Source organism: Bos grunniens, chromosome 6 (genome assembly GCF_055505025.1).
Source record: "Bos grunniens cultivar Pamir isolate PY7600 chromosome 6, Bosgru_T2T1.0, whole genome shotgun sequence".
In the NCBI taxonomy this organism is placed as follows: Eukaryota; Metazoa; Chordata; class Mammalia; order Artiodactyla; family Bovidae; genus Bos; species Bos grunniens.
In genome coordinates, this window is record NC_141170.1 from 78,113,959 (window position 1) to 78,136,154 (window position 22,196).

General features: G+C 38.9%; 1 protein-coding gene across 3 annotated transcripts in view; it reads left to right on the forward strand.

Moving 5' to 3' along the window:
* The window catches only part of KCNIP4 (potassium voltage-gated channel interacting protein 4), a 1,317,771-nt gene that overhangs the window by 1,185,791 nt on the left and 109,784 nt on the right, over nucleotides 1-22,196 (forward strand). Inside the window, exon 2 of one of the 3 annotated variants that reach the window (XM_086406319.1) lies at nucleotides 526-631. The exons of the other annotated variants lie outside the window; for them this stretch is intronic. Within the exon in view, the coding sequence (XP_086262445.1) occupies nucleotides 526-631 (106 nt within the window). The remainder of the gene's footprint in view (nucleotides 1-525; nucleotides 632-22,196) is intronic. 3 annotated transcript variants of the gene reach the window in all.

Below are 22,196 nucleotides of genomic sequence, written 5' to 3' on the forward strand. Positions count from 1 at the left end.
CAAGGACATCAATTTTCTCACTTTCAGGGAAGGCAAAAAGGTACTAACAGGTGATTGCGGTGTGAATGATTTATGCAGAGCACCCACTCCCCTGGAAGCAAAGACGGGAGTGATGAGTGCAGAAAATGTCACGTGGGCCATTAACACTGCTTTGAATGTTGAAATTTCAATCCAGTTCACTCTTTTTATGATATTTGCTATATTCCCAATTTAAGACCTCCAAAAGTCAGCAAATCTTATTTTTGCTACTCAAAAGATTTATTTGCATGATTCTTTGCTCATGGGGTAATCGTGATCTAATGCAACATAAAATAAACCTAAAAGGGAAAACCAGGATTTAGTTAGTTTCGTTTTTTTTGTTTTTGTTTTTTTCCTCTGGGATGCCAACCCTCTGCCTGTGATTGCCTGAGCAAATATGGCTGCACCCAGATCCTGCCTGCCATGGCATCTGCTGACACCCAGAGCAGCATGCCCCAGGTTTCTCTCTGCAGCTGGCATTAACAGAACCCATCCCATATCTTCTAGGTTTCCTCTACACTCAGAACAGCACCAAGCGCAGCATTAAAGAGCGGCTCATGAAGCTCTTGCCCTGCTCAGCTGCCAAAACGTCGTCTCCTGCTGTTCAAAGCAAGTTTGTTTGTTCGTTTTTCTCCCTCAAACTCTTTGTTTTGTTTGTTTAGGTCTGAATGTATTGCAGTTCTCTGCTTCTAAAGAGAATTGATCAATATATTATATTCCGCAAAACAAACTCTATTGATGTGCTCCTGTTTACCTAAATACCAAGGGGAACGTCTGTGCAATTACAAACCACTTCCCATTTGGCAGACTGACAGCCCAGTGTTAATGTCGAGAGCTTTGGCTTCAAAACATTTGGAAATTTATGCTTGATCTGAGGTGTAGGGACTCAGCTCAGATAACTCTTGGGATTCCCATTGCCAAAACTGTTAGTGGAACAGCTGTACATTTTAAATTGCATTGCTTGTCAGTTTTCTGATTCACCATACATGGATTTGTTGTGTCATACTGCAAACATAAAAAAATGTTACTAGGTCTGAAAAGACACTATAAAGTCGAAAATAATTACACAAACGTGACTTTTCTCTGTCCATTCTTTCCCAGTATCATGGAAAAACAAAACCATCTCATACATATACATATACATTTATTAACTTATAGTGGGGTTACATGCTGATAAAACCAGTGGGGTAAGTTGAAAATATTTTAAGTCTAAAATGCATTCAATACACCCAACCTACTGAACATTGTATCTGAGCCTAGCCTACCTCAGATGTGCTCAGAACACTTGCATTAGTTGGGCAAAATCATCCAACATAAAGCTTATTTTATAATAAAGTGTTGAATATCTCATGTAATTTATTAAATACAGTGCTGAAAGTGAAAAACAAAATGGTTGTCTGGGTGCAGAATAGTAAGCGTATCAATTGATTAGCCTCGTGAGCTCATAGCTGACTGGGGACTATGGGTTTCTACCAGTTGCTGCTCTCCCCCACATCACGAAAAGGATCTACCAGATGGCCTATTGCCAGCCAGGGAAAAGATCAAAATTCAAAGTATAGCTTCTACTGAATGTATTTCATTTTTGCATCATTGGTGAAGTTTAAAAGTTGTAAGTCAAACCAGTCTTGGGCCATATAGATAGATATATGTATGTATACATATATACCTACACATATGCATACACACACACAAATAAATGTGTGTGTACATACATACATACATGCATACATATGTGTACATGAAAGTGAAAGTGAAGTCGGTAAATCATGTCTGACTCTTTGCAACCCTGCGGACTGTAGCCCCCCAGGCTCCTCCGTCCATGGGGTTTTCCAGGCAAGAATACTGGAGTGGGTTGCCATTTCTTTCTCCAGGCAGTCTTCCTGACCCAGGGATCCAACTCAGGTCTCTTGCATTGCAGGCAGACTCTTTGCTGTCTGAGCCACCAGGAATCCCATATGTGTATATACATATACATATAAATATGCATGTCTGATATTTATAGATCAGTCGATAAGGTTGGAAACTCAGGCAAATTTGATGCTGTCTTGAAGCAGAATTCTCTTTTCAAGAAAACTCAGTTTTTGCTTCAAGCCTTTCAACTCATTGGATGGAGACCACTCACATTTCCAGGGCAATTTCTTAACCAGGTCTCCAAAATACCTTCAGAGCAACACTTAGATTAGTGTTTGATTGCATAACTGGGTGTTATTGCTAGACAAGTTGACCATCAGACAACTCTCCATCCTCTTTTTCCTCCAACTTTGTGGCATTCTTAAGGAGTAAAATATAGAGGATATGTAAAGGGATACCTTCTATTTATTTCATAAATATGCCACCAGTTATTTATAATGAATATTTACAAGCATTCTATGTTTACAGTCTTTCATACACAGTTTTTTCAAGCACAAAACAAGTGTTAGAATTAGATAGAGAAGGTGGCGTTCTTTGCCAGTGAGGAAGCCAAACATTAAGAAGCTAGAGGGGATATTCTTGGTGTAGGGCTATAACCCATAACTTCACCTATTCTCTTTTCCCTCACATCATTTTGTAGGAACTAATGAACTCAATTCTTATTGTTCAGTCCCTAAGTCATGTCCGTCTCTTTGCAACCACACTGGCTGAAGCATGCCAGGCTTCCCTGTCCTTCACGATTTCAATGAATAGTGAACTCAGTGAGTGATTTTAAAATGTGAATGCCCTAGAATTCCACTATTTTCAACAACACAAATAAAGAAAATATGGAAATACCTCAAACAACCCAATATGTGCAGTCAAACTTCCCAGAGTAGAATAGTAATTTATTTCAGCGGCACTGACCCAAGTTAATATGTCATAATAAAAAATTTTGATTAATTCATTTATTCACTCAATATATATTTATTATATGTCAGTTCCTGTGCTGTGAGATAGAGCAGTAAATAAAACAACCTTTAAAAAAGCATTTTCCTACTACAATCTTCTGTGGGAAAGTGAGCAGGATGAAATTATTTTTATTAATAATAATCCTATGTACAAAAACTATATAGCTAAGATACATTGCTTTGATTTGTTTCCTTCATTGTGTGTACACACACACCATCTCACAAACAAAACATAATCTGCCATCAGCACCCTGGAAGGCCACAATTCAGAATGATGACAAAACCTCAATTCTACATGATATTGAAGCCGTGGACATTTTTATTGCTACTATTTGTCAGTGAATGTTGGTTATTAGAGCCATTGCTTTGCCCCTTGGAAGCTTAAATAAAAATTGCCAATTTATCAGATATTTACCAAAAACATAGTCATCTGTACAAAGTAGACAAATAAAATGAAACTTTCCAATGGGTCTCTCTATTCACTTGAAGTGAAGTGAAGTGAAAGTCGCTCAGTCGTGTCCGACTCTATGTAACCCTATGGACTATATAGTCCATGGAATTCTCTAGGCCAAAATACTGGAGTGGGGAGCCTATCCCTTCTCCAGGGAATCTTCCCGACCCAGGAATTGAACCAGGGTCTCCTGCATTGCAGGCAGATTCTTTAGGAAAGAACACAGTCACCCTGTCCTGCTAACACTCTTCCTGAACCAGTATTGCAGAAAGCCACATTCCTAAAGAAGTGATCGCAGAGGATGCAGTGCAATTTTCAGCTAAGTGTGAGAAAAAGGACATTTGTTAAAAAGAAAAAAAAAAAAAGACATTAAAAAAAAATCAGCAGCCTGACTTAAAAGCTGATATTTTTATAAAAATGAGATGTCATAAAACTGACTTTTATTGAACCCATATGAGATATGGCCTATGATTTGTTGATCCACAAAGGTCTGCAGATTTTAAACTCCCTCCCTCACCAGGCACCACCTTCCCTGTTAGCCACGAAGAAAAGAAAATCCCAGCATGTCGAAGTAGATGACTTGAAAAGGAGACCACATTCATTTCATTGCTATATTAGAAAAATTTTACTCATATGATTATTAGACCCCTAACCATGATCTGGGCGCTAAGCAGTTGGGCACAGGACTGAAAAGATGACATGAAAACATGAGGCAGGAGGCAGGTGCTTGTGGACAAGGACCAGAGTGACAGAGGACCCAAACCCCAGGCCACCAGGAGGAAAATCAAGGGCACCAAACATCTCCAAGGGGGGTCACAGAGAGCCCCTTGATGAAGTCTGACTTGACTGAGAGAGTTCCGGGCTTGAATCACCTGCACAGAGGCTGCAGAAATATTCTCCACCAGATCCCGTGCAGCTTCAAAGCTAGAGAGCTGAAAATTACTTTAATAAGAGGCCAATCAATATTGTGGACTTCGCTGATAGCTCAGGTGGTAAGAATCTGCCTGCAATGCAGGAGACCCCAGTTTGATTCCTGGGTCGGGAAGATCCTCTAGAGAAGGGATAGGCTACCCACTCCAGTATTCTTGGGCTTCTCTTATGGCTCAGCTGGTAAAGAATCCACCTGCAATGCGGGAGACCTGGGCCCGATCCCTGGGTTGGGAAGATCCCCTGGAGAAGGGAAAGGCTACCCACCCCAGTATTCTGGACTGCAGAATTTCATGGATGGTATAATCCATGGGATCACAAAGAGTCGGATACAACTGAGCGACTTTCACTTTCACTTTTCAGTCAACATTGTCACTCAGTCATGTCTGGCTCTTTGCAAGCCCATGGACTGTAGCCTGCCAGGCTCCTTCGTCCGTGGGATTTTCCAGGTAAGAATACTGGAGTGTTGCCATTACCTCCTCCAGGGTATCTTCAGGACCTAGGGATCGAACTTGCATCTCCTACACTGGCAGGAGGATTCTTTACCACTGAGCCACCAGGGAAGAGGCCAATACTCATTCTAAATTTCATTTTATGTTCTCAGGAAGGCAGAAAAGAAAGAGTTTTCATTCCTTTGGCAGGAATGTGAGATTTATCAGTATTATGCAAATTAAAATAAGAAAAAAAAATGTTTTCTGTAGGAAAAGAAACAAGCTTCTGCTGAGTTACGGAGCACTTAGATCCCCCAAACCAGAGAACCCAAGAGTTTGCAGGGAGCCTTGCCTCATCCAGCTCCCTGACAGACTCCCTCTGTCATTACCAGGGAGCAGCTTCTTCAAGGAAATACCTCTTTGGTATTTCCTGCTTTTTCAGGGAAGCAGGTGGCTGCAGAGCAGTCTTCCTCACGCTGAGCCAAAGGCAGCCTTCCTTTAACTTCCAACAGTATGGATCCTGGTTCTGCCCTTGACAGTAATCTGCGTGTCTACTCCTTCTTCCTTCTCCTCCTCCTCCTCCTCTTTCTCCTTTGGAGTTGACAGGGTGAGTGTTTTATTTATAAAAGTCACTCATGTTCATGGCAGCCATCTGGAAAGTACAACACACAACACGTGACATATTCACACTACACAACACACAGTCCTACTATGCTCCTTTACCTTGAAGTGCGTGCTCAGTTGCTGAGTCATGTCTGACTCTGTGACCCCATGCACTGTAGCCTGCCATGTTCCTCTGTCCCTGGAATTTTCCAGGCAAGAATACCGGAGTGGGTTACCATTTCCTCCTCCACTACCTTGAAGTAACAACAAATAATAAGTGACATCTTTTTTCATAGAGGTGCATTCATTAATAATTGCAACCATGCCAAATATTTATCCTTTTCTTACATCGAATACTTTCATATGTACTAACCTTATTATTAAAATGTAAATATCATTTTAATGGCAATCATAATATTACATTATATAGTTACAGTATGTTGTATTTGACTGCATTCCCTGGCTTTTGAATATTTAGATTTTCCCCCTTTGCTCTTTTTTACTTATAATATAAATAGCACTGAGATAAATATCTCTGTATATATATCTACACATTTAAATTATTTTCTACAAATTTAGATTATTTTGTCCCAGATTTGAAATTACTGGATAAAAGAATTAAATTACGTGAATGCAAGCTTCCTCATGTATATTAGAAAATCATTTTTTGAGTTAGTCTTTCAAATATTTAAACACATTACATATTACCTCTGGAGTGTTTTTTAACATAGGCTAAATATCCTCAATATTTGGAAACTGTATGTATTTTATAGGCATTTATTAAATGCAGAGTTGAAATATTAGTTCTGCTGCTTGTGCCTCAAATGACAGCATTAAAAAAAGTAGCACATGACAAAGGTCTTCTGCATAAAAAACAATAGACATTATTACATTTTTTTTGCAAAACAAATGTATTACTCATTTTTAACAAAAGGTAAAATTAGTAAGTCCCAATCTTGTTAAGCACACATCTTGAATTTGATGTTTGAGAAGACTGTCAGACAAAAATCAGTCTAAGTCCCTTGGAAAGGTGTTGGGGAATAACAAATAAGGCTTCAAGAAGGAGGTGACAGAAGAATATAGTGGCCTCCCGTGGGGCGGCCTGACTGACTGATCAAAGTGATAGATGTGATCTACTGAGAGTTAATTTAGGAGTTAGAATGTCTTCTCTCTGACTCTAATAACTTTCAAATCAAAGTGAGAAATAAATAAGAACTGTGGCTGATGACACCTGGACCATGAGTTAAGGATTAGCTGTCCCCTAAGCTGGCCAGTTGCCCACTGCTCTTTGAACACTCAGGCCAGGATGTAGATCAAACCACCCGCCAAATGTACTGGTATGATCACCATCATTTATTCATTGGTATCTCTAGCTACCAGGTTCCTGAAGTTAGAATGATTGGCCCCTTTCTGTTCCCCGCCCCCATCTAATTGGCCACTAAACTCTGGTCAATTTCTCTCTGAAATATCTTTTAAATTAACTTCTTTCTATCTCTTGTGCTAGGGCTATCAAGCAGCATTATTAACAACAGCCAAAACATGGAACCAACCTAAGTGTTCATCAACAGATGAATGAATAAAGAAAATGTGGTGCATACACACACACACACACACACACACACACACACAGGAATATTACTCAGCCATTGAAAAAGAATGAAATTTTGCCATTTGCAACAACAAGTGTGGACCTGGAGAACATTATATTTAGTGAAATAATTCAGTCAGTCTTTCTGTCTGAATGAAAAATACTCTTTTTTCATTTATATGTGAAATCTAAAAATTAAAACAAATGAACAAACAGAAACAAATACAACAAAATAGAAGAAGACTCATAGATATAGAGAGCAAACTAGCGGTGAGAGGGGTATGGAGAGGGGATGATGGGAAAAAAACCAAAGATACAAACTCTAGATTTAAAATAAATTATAGTAAAAGATGTAATGTAGAACACAAGGAATATAGCCAATATTTTGTAATAACATATGAAATACAATCTACAAAAGTATCAAATCACTCTGTTGTAGCCCTAAAACCAGTATAATATTGTAACAACTATACTTGCATTAAAAATAAAAAGAAATCCCTAGCTACTATACTCTATGTTAGCACAAATACTTTTTCTTTGAAAAATAAATGCTGTGAAGTCTGTAGTTGTTATCTTTTCCTTAGATAATTCCAAATCATTCACATTCTCTCTCTATGCCCCAGTTAATTTTTCCTAAAGTAATCACTTCCCTATTTATTTGAAAGACATTATGGTGACAAAAAGCTTACTAGATAATAGTTAGGAATTAATATAAAAGATAAAATATTGAGCACTTGATTATATGTGTTTATATGTGTGTTTTCATTTAAATTTACTTCATAATAACATCTACCCAATAAAATCTCAGTGCCCTTATTCAATCAAAATAATTGATTCACTAAATTAAACTTCATCCAGGAGTTTTTATTGTGAATTTGAGCAAGAGGGCAAATATAACAGGGCTATTTTGAGGCCAGACTACTCATAACCAACAAGCCACCATCAGCATTTACCTTGGGTAATTGCAAAACATAATTTCCTAACTTAACTTCAGTTTCCTAGTATCAAATACAACACAACATTTCAGTGTATTTGTTATTCCTGGTAGCATATTGGTCATGAAAAGTTTTAGATACCTTTTTTTGGCAGAAAAACCATCAGCAGTTGGCTGTTGGAGAATTTGTTTTCAAAAGTGACTTGAACTGCCAACATACTGCCAATTAAAAATACAACAGTAACCTCCAGGAAATTGAAAAAAAAAATTTAACCTTCTGACAATTAATCTCATGGTAACTCCTGGTGACTTAGCTAAAAGCTCTGGCTGGGCATGTACTCAGGAAAATCTTTGGAAGAACAGAAGCATAACCCATGAAGTTTTGTAAACTTAATTTTCAAGTGGAAAACACAGTCCTTCAATTTCATCATATATACGAATTCCAAAAATGCTAAATTCTCAGATGTTGTTTTTATTTATTTAACAAGCATCTAGGGCTTACTCTGTGGTTGGTGCAGGTCTAAGAATTTTGCACAGTTTAACTCATCATATCCTAAAAATAATCCTGAAAGATGGACACTCTTTACTATTTCAGTTTTATAGACTACAAAACCAAGGGATGAGAGCTTAATTAAATCACCCAAATCATCCTAGTAAGTGTGGGGGAAGAGTGAGAGGTTGACTCCAGAAATGGGGCTCTGTAACCTTTGCGCTTTGCCAGCTCTCTAGTTGTGTCCTTGTTTTTGTTCAGTTTAAAAAAAAAAATAGAGAGAGAGTCTTTTTTCACTTATCTAGGACACCCTTGTTTAGTCCATATTGTCCAGAAAGATGTGGTAGCCCCTCACATGAGTTGTTCCCTCTCTGAACGACAATCTCATCAACAAATGAGAAGCACAGGTTGTGTCTCAAGTCTCCTTCCAGAGCTATGGGAGTCAGTGATTCTTTTCTGTCTTGACAAATGGTGGATGTTCAAAACTAGCACAGAAATTTCTTCTTTCAGGACACTTCATTGCCCATGAGAAATAGGAAGTGGGAAAAGTTAGAAACTTCACTTACTAAGAATTAAGATTAATTGGCACCATCATTTAGGGGTTTTCCAGGTGGCTCAGTGGTAAAGAATTCACCTGCCAAGCAGGAGACACAAGAGACACAGGTTTGATCCCTGGGTCAGAAAAATACCCTAAAGAAGGATATGGCAACCGACTCCAGCATTCTTGCATGGAAAATCCCATGGACAGAGGAGCCTGGAGGGCCAGAGACCATTGGGTTGCAAAGAGTTGGAGACAACTTAGCAACTGAACACATGCACCCACACACATTATTTACTTACTGTAAACAATGTGTTTTACTGATTAGAATGTGTCCTTTCTCTTTGTATGGCCTTTTTACAGGTCTTAGAATTCTTCCTCTTGGGTGTCTTATTTCACCCTCACAGAACTCCTGGGAGAATGACAGATTCTAGGGGTTAAAGTCTCCATTGAACAAACTAAAAAATGGGGAGATTAAGTGGCTTATCTAAAATTACATAGGTATTTAGCGACACATAGGAAGATACACATTCCTTTTTCTGGTCCATCTTTTATCAACTTGAAGTCTTCACTAAATTGTGAATGAGTCTTGATACAGGAGAGCTAGAGGCAGAATTCTCAGGGCAACTATTTCCTGTTAGCAGGTTTTGATTTCCCTTAGATGTGGCAGACATTTATGGAGCACTAACTGTTTGAACAGTAATAGTGCCAGGAACAGGGGAACACTGAAAGCTGACACTAAAAGCAATAAATAAACATGTATAAAAATCACCTGGATACTGTGAACACGAGTGAAATGCTGTGAGAAGCAATACTAGGGAGTGCTTTAGAGTCAAGAAGTTAAGAATGATAACTCTGGGACCACCTGATTTGGTTAAAGTCTTGGTTCAGCGACTGACTAGCTATACAAACCTTAAGTAAGTTGCTTACCCTTTCTGAGTTTTGTACTCCCATCTTCAAGGTGGAGGTAATAATAGTGAGTATTACACACTTGATCAAAAGATGAAATGAGCATGTGAAGTTTTGACAATAGTGACTGACTACTCATGTGCTGGCTGCAAATACTCTTATTCTGTCACTGCTCGTGATGTTCACAATGGCTTCCTTCACCCCCAGAGTTGAGCCTGAATATCCCCCAGGTGCTTTTCACAAAGAGGTGATATTTTAGTAGCGCTCTTTGGAGAAGAACTATTTCATTGGAGGGAGAAAAAGTGGGAGGAATATTCTAGCACTTGAAAAGACCAAGGGTAAGATAGAGGAATGAGACCTAGGGAAAAGAAGCAGCCAGAAAAGGTAGCTGGGACCAGAGCTTGAAGGTCCGTACAGCCAACACCAGGCTGGATTTTACTCTGCAGTAAAGGGAGGAAATAGAGAGAGCCAGTCAAGGTTTTTATTTATTTATTTTTTGTTGTTGTTTTAGCTTTGTTGAGTTATAGTTGAACATATAAAGTTGCAAGACATTTAAAGCGTACATCATGGTAATTTGATATTTGTAAACTTTGTAAAAGGATTCCCCCCTCCCATTTAATTAATCAGCACATCCGTCACCTAACACAGGTATCTTCTGTTTGGTGAGACTGTTTAAGTTCTACTTTCTCATAAAATTTCAATTATATAATATGGTGTTATCACCTATAATCACCATGTTTTACACGAGCTCCTCAGACTTCATTCACCTTATAATGGAACATTCGTACCCTTTAAACAACCTCTCCCTATTTCTCCCACCCTCTAGACCCTGGAAACCACCGTTCTCCTCTCCGTTTCTATGTTTGACTCTTTCCAGTATTCCCATGTATAAGTGGTACTACATAATATTTGTCTTTCTCTTCCTGGCTTATTTCACTTAGTATAATGCCCTCGAAGTCCACCTATATTGCCACAAATGGCAGGGTTTCCTTTTTTCTCATGGATCAAGAATATTTCCTTGAATATATATACTATATCTTATTTTTTATTATTTTTACTTTTTAATCTTAAATGCATTTATTTTTAATTGGACATAATTGCTTTACAATATTATGTTGGTTTCTGCCATACATCAGCATGAATCAGCCATAGGTATACATATGTTCCCTCCTTCTTGAACCCCCCTCCCAGTGCCCTCCCTCCGTCTCAGCCCTCTACATTGTCGCAGAGTACTGGATTTGAGCTCCCTGTGTCATACAACAAACTCCCATTGTCTTTCTCCATATGGTAATATACATGTTTAATGCTACTCTCCCAATTTGTCCCATCCTCTCCTTCCCCAGCTGTGTCCTCAAGTCCTTTCACTGTTGCTGTGTTTCCATTGCTACCCTGCATATAGGTTCATCAGTATCATCTTTCTAGATTTCATATGTTAGGTAATTAGAATAGAAAACAGGAGTCCAAATTGGCAGTGGCTAAAAGACAAGGCAATGGCACCCAACTCCAGTACTCTTGCCTGGAAAATCCCATGGATGAAGGAGCCTGGTAGGCTGCAGTCCATGGGCCCGCGAAGAGTCGGACGCAACTGAGCGACTTCACTTTCACTTTTTACTTTCATGCACTGGAGAAGGAAATGGCAACCCACTCCAGTGTTATTGCCTGGAGAATCCCAGGGCGGGGAGCCTGGTGGGCTGCCATCTATGGGGTTGCACAGAGTCAGACACGACTGAAGCGACTTAGCAGCAGCAGCAGCAGCAGCAAAAGACAAGGAAGGGAAAAGCCCGTGAAAATAGAACAAAGGAAGGTCTGAGGACCAGGAGTGAGGACTTCAGGTAGAACAAACAACACTCCTGGCTAAACCAATTTACATAGAGCAGGCCCAGGGAGAGGAAAAAAACATGTAAAAAGAGGAGCCAAAGGTCTGTCTCTCTCTCTCTCTCTCCCAAGCATTGGGGCACTCTTCTCTTTGCGTCTTTGTGTGGACATGTCCTCACGCCTCAAAGATGGATTTTCCTGCTATTATCTAAATAAAATAGAGCTGTAACACGGAGCTGTAACACTGATTTGTCTAAGAGCGATAACACGGTCCATTCGAGACCTGAGAGCTATAACACGGTCTGTCCAAGACCCGAGAGCTGTGACACACCAAGGGCTTTAATGTCCGTCACTCCAAATCTTTGCTGTGATGAGACAAAACCGAGGAGCATACACTCGCCTGACACATATGTATGTGTTAATTTGTAATATTTGTTTTCTCTTTCTGACTTACTTCACTTCTTTATCCATTGATGGACACTTCAGTTGTTTCCATGTCTTAGTTATGCTGCATTGAACCTGGGAGACCCTAGTTTCATTTCTTCTGGGTACACACCCAGAAGTGGGATTGCTAGATCAAGACAGAGTATGACTCTTTGTCTTGATGAGGTTTTGAGATGGCTAAAGTCAGCCAATAGTCAAAGGAGCTGGACACAAGTCCAACTTCTGAAGGGTTGATGGTGAACTTGAAGTTAAAAAGTAGCAAAGGATCAAAGCAACATTTGAAGACAAGACACAGATAAGGTCTCAAAACTGTCAGCAAGAGCTAACTGGGTATTAGTTTCTGAATCAAGGAGCCAACCAAACACTGGAGTGAGAAAAGGACAAAAATAAATCAGAAGACAGGTAAATTGTTGAGGGAGATTAAAAAAAAACAAAAAACTGGAAGATCAGCTAGGAAACTGCTTAAAAACTTATGCAAGAAGCAATATAAACAGCTAATTCTTACTGGGCACAACAGTATTCTAAGCCTAAACAAGTATTGTAAACACGTCCTACAAACCTATAAGGAAAGCACAATTAAAATTCCCACTTAGATGGGAGAACTAAACAAAAAAATTAAATCACTAAACCAAGATCTCACAATCACCAAGTTTCAAAACAAGGATTTGACCTTGGACAGGGTGAATGCCAAAGCTTAGAATCCCCACCACTAGACCTCCAGGGGAGGAAAAAGGCTTCCACCAAAAGCAACAGTGGTGGGAGGGAAGGGATGAATTTGAAGGTGTAGCTGGAAACATTAGGAAACAATTGGTGGTATTAAGTGAAAAACAGCAAAGGGACAAAATGCTTCTGCCAAATGAATAATGGTGGCAGTAAGCAAGATAAGAAACAGAGAAGGTCAGGAAAGCAGGTTAAGAAAAGATGATGATACTTTTATTTCAGACACACTGGCTTAAAGTGTCTGAAGAACACAAACCATTATTGAATAAAACCTTTATTGTTGGTTGATGTATTTTTTTCAAATTACCTATATGATGAAATCTTTTACTTTCTACTTGATCTTTCCATGATTTTCCTTGCTGTTAATCTGTTCCAAAAGGGGTAGAGTGATGATTACTTACAAGAAGCTACAGAGAAGTTTAGATAAACAAAAGTCTTCTCTATTTGTTTCTCTTTTTGTAATTAATGACTTCATGACTGGTCACTTGTGCAGTTTCTATTAGGAGTCATAATACCTATTTTCCATTTGCACTGACCTAGAAGTAATACTTGGGCTGAACACGAGTCCAGTCTGGCTTCTGCTGGTTCCCTTTAGATACTAAAATGGGAGCCTAACACCTCAAGCAGACTCCGTTTTCCACTCCACCAGGTCTATAAAATACAGAGCATTGCTGTGTTATCTGTTTAGATTACAAGGTTAAAGTTTAACTTTTCTAGTTTCAAATTGCTTTCTTGCTAGGGGATATAGAGCAGCAAGTGTGATGACCATCCTTGCTTGTAAGCTTTCAGGGGGAAAAAAAAAAAGAATAACAGAAAAACAAGTTCTGGAGATGTGCTAACAGGGAAAATCTTATTCACCTTTTTGCAAAACACTCTCATTTGAGACTTTGGGTAGAAAAACAATTCGAAGTAACTTGTACTGTTCTCTGAATCTGCTTGGTGGTAGATAGTCATTCTCCAGTGAGTGTTCCTGGAGGTAATAAAAATAAATTAAATAAAAATTTAATTTATCTCAATGACTAGTTAATGTTTTACATAAGCAGATTGTTAGAGGAATCAATGGCAAAATCATCATCATAATAGCAAAAAGCATGAATGCGGATTTTTATCATGCATCATACGTTGTGCAAAATCTGTATATTATTCCAGTTAATCTTCAAAGTTTTTGTTAAAGTGCTATTGTTATCTCCATTTCACAGATGAGAAGACTGAGGATTTGAGATCTTAAGTGACTCTCCCCAAATTCTATAGTTACTAAGCAGCCGAACTAAAACTCAAACCCAGGTCATTTAGTCATTTTGACAAACCTTTATAAATACCTATCACATGGTAGGCATTATTGTAGGTGCTGAGGGTGCAACCACGAATAAGCCAAATATAGAGCCTATCCATCAGGAATTTACACTCTAGTGGGAAAGATGAAACAGAGCCTGTGCAACAAGACCCCATGCATTGTTGCTCCATAGCTTTCTTCCCTGGTTCTCAGAGGTCACATCCAACTCTTTTCCCACTTGGTGATGCAATGGGAGATTCTGTGATTTTTGCCACAATTGCTACATCTCAGTTCCCTTAAGATGAGTTTAAGCACCTTCAGTTAAGAGTCATGATTACATCCAAGCTGTCTTTGGCTGCTGAGGAAAAATAGACTCAAAGAGAGACACCTCTTTACCATGAATAAATGCTTTAAAACATGGAAAATATGTGAAGGCCATTGGGGAAACTGGGTCTGTGTTCTGTGAATGTTACACATACATGTAACATACATATAACTCAGTTACTTTATTCTTTGATGAACATGAGTGGGAAGCTCTAAGAGATGCTCCCAGGAGGGAATACCACCCCCTCCATCAAAAGTAATTCTTAAAAACTGGGATCATTTCGGGGCTAGACTTGTCCTGGGCTTACCTACTTACTCTCTTGACATTCTAATTCCTTTGTGATTAAAAGAAAGACGTACTCTTCTCTATCAGCATTCATTTCCTTAATGCTCTCATTGAACTTATGGTCTTAAATATGACTTGCATGGTGATGACTCTGATATATACATCTTCAGCTCAGAGTTTGTTTCTCACCCCCAGACATATATATCCATCTGCTCAGTTGACAGTTCTGTTCCAATGTCCTGTTTGTGACTCACTAGAGATTAAGGCCCATGGAAGCAAGGATTTTTGTCTTTTTTATTCATTCAAGTTTCCACAAGACCTTGAACAGTTCTTGGCTTAAAAGAGGCACTCAGTAAATACTAAGTGAATGAGAGAATGAACTGTCGCTAACATCCAGAACCATGCTAGGCATTAGTACCACTATAGTACTAATAGTGTGCACTATTGTAGCACAATAACTAACACAGATCTCTTGTCTCAAAATGTTCATAGTACAGAAGAAATGACAGCTATTCAAGCAGGTCAATGACATACAACACCATCAGAGCTGACAACAGACAGTTCACATGCTATATGGAAATGTGAGGAGGCCTCTTCTCTGTGAAACCCTCTGAGCTGGGCCTTCAAGAAAAAGAGAGAGGTTGAGGAGGAAGAAAGGCAGATCCGTGTAGAGGAGATAGTATAAGCAAAAGGATTAAAGCTGATAATGCAGCTTTGTCCACACAATAGTAAATTATCCTAGATATTAGGTCATACTGTATGTAGGAGGAAATGACAAGCAATAAAGCTAAGCTATTGCCTCAAATTCCATTCCAAAAAAAATAGTCCTTATTCTCTAGTCAGTACCCAACTGGAAGAGGATAAAAGGTCCCCAAGGAAGCTGTGATTTCTGGTGGATCCCATGATTAACAATTGCTCAGCACTGAGTCTCTGCAAAAAGAAAAAAAAAACGGTGCAAGTTTTAGGGCAAGGGCTTTGACAACTGATAGAATTACCCTTGCTGTGTATTCTTGGATGAGTTTTTCAACGACCCTATACCTCAATTCAGCCATCTAAAATGGACAAAATAATGCTCATCCCAAAAGACTCTTTAATAATTAAACAATAATATTTTAAACACCATCTGCTAGGCTCTAGTTTTAAATGCTCTTTGCACATTATTTCATTTCAACCTCTTGCTAGTTCTTTGTCAAGTCCTATTATCTTCCCCCTTTTGTGCATGAAGAAACTGAGGCATGAACTGACTATACACTGTGCCTAAGGTCATATGGCTAACAGGAGTCAGAAAAGGAATTCAAACTGAAGAAGTATAGTAACAGAACCCTCATTCCTTAAGACTCTAGAATAAGGCCTCACTAGAAAGTATGCAATAACTATTAATAATAATTGTCTCCTTTATTGATTGATTAATGTATGTCAGCAATCTCTCAAAATAATTTTTTGAAACTGGAACAAATGTTAAGCCTAGTTAGAGGTTTTTAAGTGAAAGCTTGGAGTGGTAAAACACATTGTCCATGCCAGAATTGAGAAATAGACTCAAGAAAAAACAAAAACTTAGAGCTACCGAATAATTTCTTAGAATGAAGGGTTCTAGATACCATTTTGCTTTATCATTGAAGGGTGACACCAGATGTTATTGTAATTAATACTAACACAAATCTAACAATAACATTACAATTGAGTGTTTACTATGTTACTATGTAACTAAAATAATCTTAGTTAATGCTGAGTCACCCTATGCTTTAATATTGGGTACAATTTTATGCTTATTTCTATAGCACTGAACAGATGGGAGCTCTCAGGCACAGAATGTTTTACTAACTTGTCCTTGTCACACAACAAATGTCCAGCTGGCATGTCGACTACACAGTCTAACTTTCTTTGAACCAAGAAATTATCCATAGCATAAACCTAGAAGAAACATAACAAAACCTAGGTCACTGCTCAGTCTTCCTAGTACTCTGTTTTAAACATAGCCATGATGGATCAATGTTTTATGGCAGAATATTACTACCATCACAGACATTAGCTTGAAAACATTCTCCTAGTATACTGCCAAGAATTTATCATCACTAAACTTATACAAACTGCTTTTAACTCCCCTGGATAATTAATTCAATTTATTTACCTTCCACCTTCTAACGTGACACACAACACAGTAACATCTTATGAACTGGGCATTACATTTGGCATAAATAAAATTTCCAAATGTTCATTCCCCATTATAAATGTAATATTTTTCATTAAGAAGCTTTTAGAAATGTATCACCTGCACGTTACCTTTGGAAATGACATAAAATGAAGAAAGCTTTTTCCCTAATGATTAAAGATCATAATTTGATGCCTGAGTCTTTTGTTGTAATTATGATTTGCTATAATACACTCAAGATCCTTTTCAACTTTATGTTCCCTCCTTTGTTCTCAGGTAATCAGCCATTACTTCTAGACTTTACAGTCGGTAAACTTGAGGTGAAGTCCTGACTCTATAACTTCCTATTTATATATCCCAGAAGTTATATATGAAGTTATATGTCCTTCAGAAGTTACAACATTCCTTCCAACATTGATTTCTTCATCTACAAAAACCGGGTGATGATACCTGTGCACAGAATAATCATGACGTTTAGCTTTAGTAACAAAGGAAAATAACTTTGTTTCCTACAAAGAGCTAGCCATCAGATGTCAGATATTATTACTCTGCCTCAGGGCTCCTTTTAGTCAATGGCCCTCCTCCCACATCCAAGCCTGCTCCTGAGGTGGAGTCAGAAAGTTATTAGAATGTGAATGCACTGCGGATGGGAACAGTTGTCACTGAAGTGCCCAAGAGCCCTTAGTCTACAACCACTGAATGTAAGACTCTGTATTTAAATGTATACAGTTGAGGGGCTGGATTCCAGATCACTTTCAATTCTAACATAACTCTATCTTCTGTGTAAAGCCGATTCTGGGTTGGGTGTGACATTTGTAGATGTGTAGAGCATCATCTTCCCTCATTTTCTGTAGGAGACAAAACAGCAGACTAGTAATTATGTGATCCTGGAGCAGGTCCTTCCAGAGTTCATACCCTGGCTTTGCTTCTGTGTGATTGGAAGCAAGTTACTTAATCTCTTGCTGACAGTGTCTTCATCTATAGAATAGAATATAACATCCAGAGAATGCTGATGGGGAGTTTATAAGTTATTGTGTGTAAAGTGCTTGCACAGAACAAATGCTATAAAAATGGTTTGCTATTATTATTAGACTTTAGGACAAACAAGAGAAAGTTTATCAAGGTTCAGAAGAAACTCTTATTGGGGCATTTTTAATTTAGTGAATTATGATGGGCTATCATTTTTTTTATCTCTGTTTCACTACTTTTTAAATTTTCTCTTTGATCATAGTCTGTCTCAGCTGTTGACTTTCCAAACTGGTATATCTACCTTTTGGGTATACCTTTATGTGTAAGTTCAATCACATTTCTTGTTCCTTTTCCCCCTACCTCAGGATTTCTATTGTAGACTTTTTTTCCTCTGTGTATAATGACTGTCAATATTTATTTCCCTTGTTTACCAAAAAAAAAAAACAACCAGACCTTACCTATGGAACAATAGCTCCTATCATAAGGGGCTATTTATGACTGAAGGTAATATTATGGTTCATGCTAATAACAAGCATTCCAATTAGGTGATTATATTTTAAAATCTAAGCTTGTTTGAAGAGTTATTTATGTTTATAAATAAGGTAGAGACAATCCATTCATAAGTGCTGTGAGAAATAGCTCCAGCAATTTTCCTCTGAGTAGTGATGTTTTATAAGTGATTGAATTCAGTCATGAAATTGCAAGGCAATTCAAGTTCTCCTGGAATGGAAACTGCAATGTTATTGCCGACAACCACCTCTAACAGAGGACATTCAACATAATTGACCGTTTTCACGATACTTTTCATTTTCCATGTGATATATGAATAATGAATAGGATAAAGTGCTAATTATAAAGGGCTTTTTGTGTCCTAACATGCTTTTAGGGTCAGAATTGAAGTAATGCTTGTCCAACTAACAAAAATATGCGGGTACTAATTGTTCAGGGTGCTCTGGGAAGTGCTATGACCCCCACACTGCTTCAGATGGATAGATTGCTTTCTGTTGTGGGCTGTGCATGATTAATTTCGAGATAATTGCGTTTATACTCTCCTTGTGCACCAGAAAATAGCTCCCACTAGGTGAGTGGGTGAATGGTTGTGAAGACAGGAAGAGTCCAGAGGGCTCCCAAGCCTTCACTTTCCTGAGATTAAGCATTTAAAGTTGGCAAATGTAAAAAGGGGCTTTAGGGCCTGACCCAGGTTTGAACTCTCTATTCAGAGAAGTTAAATGATAAAACATGAAAGAAGATGGCTAAGTGTCATCCCAGCTCACCGGCTATCACCTGCTGTGCAAACCTAAGCCAATTCCATAACCCCTGAAACTGCTGCTGCTGCTGCTGCTGCTAAGTCACTTCAGTCGTGTCCGACTCTGTGCGACCCCATAGATGGCAGCCCACCAGCCTCCTCCATCCATGGGATTTTCCAGGCAAGAGTACTGGAGTGGGTTGCCATTGCCTTCTCCGAAACCCTGAAACTAAGTTTCCTCAAATGGTTGTAATTCCAACCACTTTGAGCACTGGGAGTCGTGGAATTAAGGAACAGAACGGAATGCTGAATATATGGCATCTTATCTATGCTTGGACAGGTTTTTAAAGGAGAGAGGGAAGAAAGAAATTACATAGATGTCATGAAGATTAGCTTTGGAAAGCTCCTCCCAGGCAGCTTTATCTTTATCCCAATGTGTCAGACTTGAATGGGCTTCCCCGGTGGCCCAGCAGTACAGAGTCCACCTGCAGTGCAGGAGACTCAGGAGACATGGGTTTGACCGCTATGTGGGGAAGATCTGGAGGAGGGCATGGCAATCCACTCCAGTATTCTTGCCTGGAGAATCCCATGGACAGAGGAGCCTGGCGAGCTACAGTCCAGTGGATTGCAAAGAGTCGGATACAACTGAAGCGACTGAGCATGCACACACATGTCAGACTTGAATACTAAGCATCTCCCTCTTATTCTGGAAGTTCTCAGGATCAGTTTCCAATGCTATAGTAAAGAATCTTCCAGAATCTCTTAGTAGAAAGCTAAAACCTGGAGCAAAATTAGTTAAATCCTCTTCCAATGTGTCACTGGATGAAGCTTCAAAATAGTTAATAACAATGTAATTTTAGAAGGTAATCATCCTCATCATCATGTTATTGCCATACAGATCAGATCACTTTTAAGCTCATTTAATAAAGGACAAACACTAGGTGCAAAGACTCAGAAGGTATTTTTATAAATGAGCTAAAGCAATATAAGTCAAGTCAGTTGAATTTTTTGCTAGACAAATCAATTTCAGCTCAGACAGAATTTTAAGTTTTAGTATTTGTGATTTTTCATGATAAAAATGGATACGTTTTTTAAAGAAGGGTCACGCTATATTGAAAAATGGACCTTCTATTGATAGACCCATTACGATTAGAATGCTTCAAGTAGTTATTCATTGATCTCACATCATTTTAAATGGAGCATTTTCAGTCTGCCAAATTAGATGCCGTTGGGCTATTCAGTAGTCCGGCAGGTCTCAGGTGCAAGAACATGCCAACAGTCTCACAGTGTTCCCTGCTACGATAAGGCAAGGGCTCATCTCTGAACCAACTTCTTGGAAGAAGTGACATTATTCTTCATAAAAAGGTTTTATTTCAGCATTATAAGCTTTGTTTATAAATGTGTGTCTGAGGAAGGCTGGCTTCACACTCAGATTTGTTTGTAAAGCAAGATGTTCTATAGTTAGTTTCTGGGAATATGGTTCAACCTTGGATAGAGTCAAATTTGTGTAATTATGAATCAGGCTGTAATAAGCTTCTACTGTAGTTTAAGAGAAGTTGAAATATATAAGAGAAAGAGACCTATTTTTAAAAACTCATACTGTTGTTCCCTGGTGGCTAAGAAGAAAGAATCTGCCTGTAATGCAGACTTGGGTTTGACCCCTGGGTAGGCATGATTCCCTGGAGAAGTAAATGGCTACCCACTCTAGTATTCTTGCCTGAAGAATTCCATGGAGAGAGGAACCTGGCAGGCTACAGTCATGGGGTCACAAACAGTTGGACACAACTGAAAGACTAACACACTCACTATTGTTTCCAGGTGATTTGAATTCCAATTTCTAGCCCAACTGTGTCATGGCCTGAGGGGACAGTTGGCTCAGACATAGGACATCTTGGCCCTAAGAGACTAAAGTCTAAGGAACAAAAAGTAAAAAGAGACAGAGAAGCTCAAGGGTATCTGGGTTTGGGAATCTGTCATCTGATTAAAAACAGATCTATTAGAAGACATGTGAGTTAAAACACTAGTTATATTCAATTTGTCAGGATGCAAAAGCACTGTTGAATAAGCAGCGCTACTCTGACAGCAAGGCTTCTGCATAGTTACACCTTTGCGGAAGCCTCGAGATGATTTAGGGAACCAGAGTGCCACCTGCTTCTTGTTTTATGCCCAAATAAACCACCCAGCCTATCTGAACCCAGATTTCTCACTGGTAAATATGGTATAGCATCATCGGCTCAACGGACATCAGTTTGATAAAACTCCAGGAGATAATGGAAGACAGAGGAAGATCGTGGAAGACAGCCCACCAGAGCCTGGTGGGCTGTAGTCCATGGGGTAGCAGAGTCCGACTTGACTTAGCAACTGAACAACAACAAAATACAGGAAAGCAAACAACATTTTGGGTTCTTTTCAGCTCTGCGATCGCATCACTTCCAAACCTTATTCTACGTGTTTCTAATCAACAAGGCATCAGCCACCACCACAGTGATCTCCTCAAGGCACCCAGGCATGTTTTCCCAGAGCACTGGGTTTCCCTGGCTGCTTGGTTTCTGATTTAAAATACTTTGTCTCCAAGATTTTTAACTAATATATATAACTGTTGCTATCTCTTAAAACAGCATATTACTAAGCTCATGGTCTTTTGACATTGAAAAGTCAGAGATCAAATCCCAGCTCTGTCACTTAGTAGCTACATGATCTTGAGATAGTTAATCTCTGTGTTGTTGTTCAGTCGTTCAGTCGTGTCCAACTCTTTGACTGCAGCATGCTAGGCCTCCCCTGTCCCTCACCATCTCCTGGAGTTCACCCCCAGTTCATTTCCATTGAATCAGTGATGCCAACCCACCATCTCATCCTCTGCTGCCCTTTTCTTGTTTTGCCATCAATCTTTCCCAGCATCAGGGTCTTTTCCAATGAGTCGGCTGTTCACATCAGGTTCAAATCTCTGTAAGTCCTTTTCTCTTCCGTGTTAGATAAAGACAATGATATATGTCTCACACGATTTTTTGTTGGTATTCAAATGACATAAAATATGCCAGGCTTGGAGCAAAAGCTCTCTGGAGGATGAAGGTTCTTTTTAACAATCTCATCAGGATGTTTAAAAAATTGGACTTTAGGGTGCTGGAGACAGTGTGAACTTGAACAAGTTACTTAGGTGTATATATTAGCTCCAGCTGCCATAACAAAATGCCTTAGACTGAGTGGTTCAAACAACAGAAAT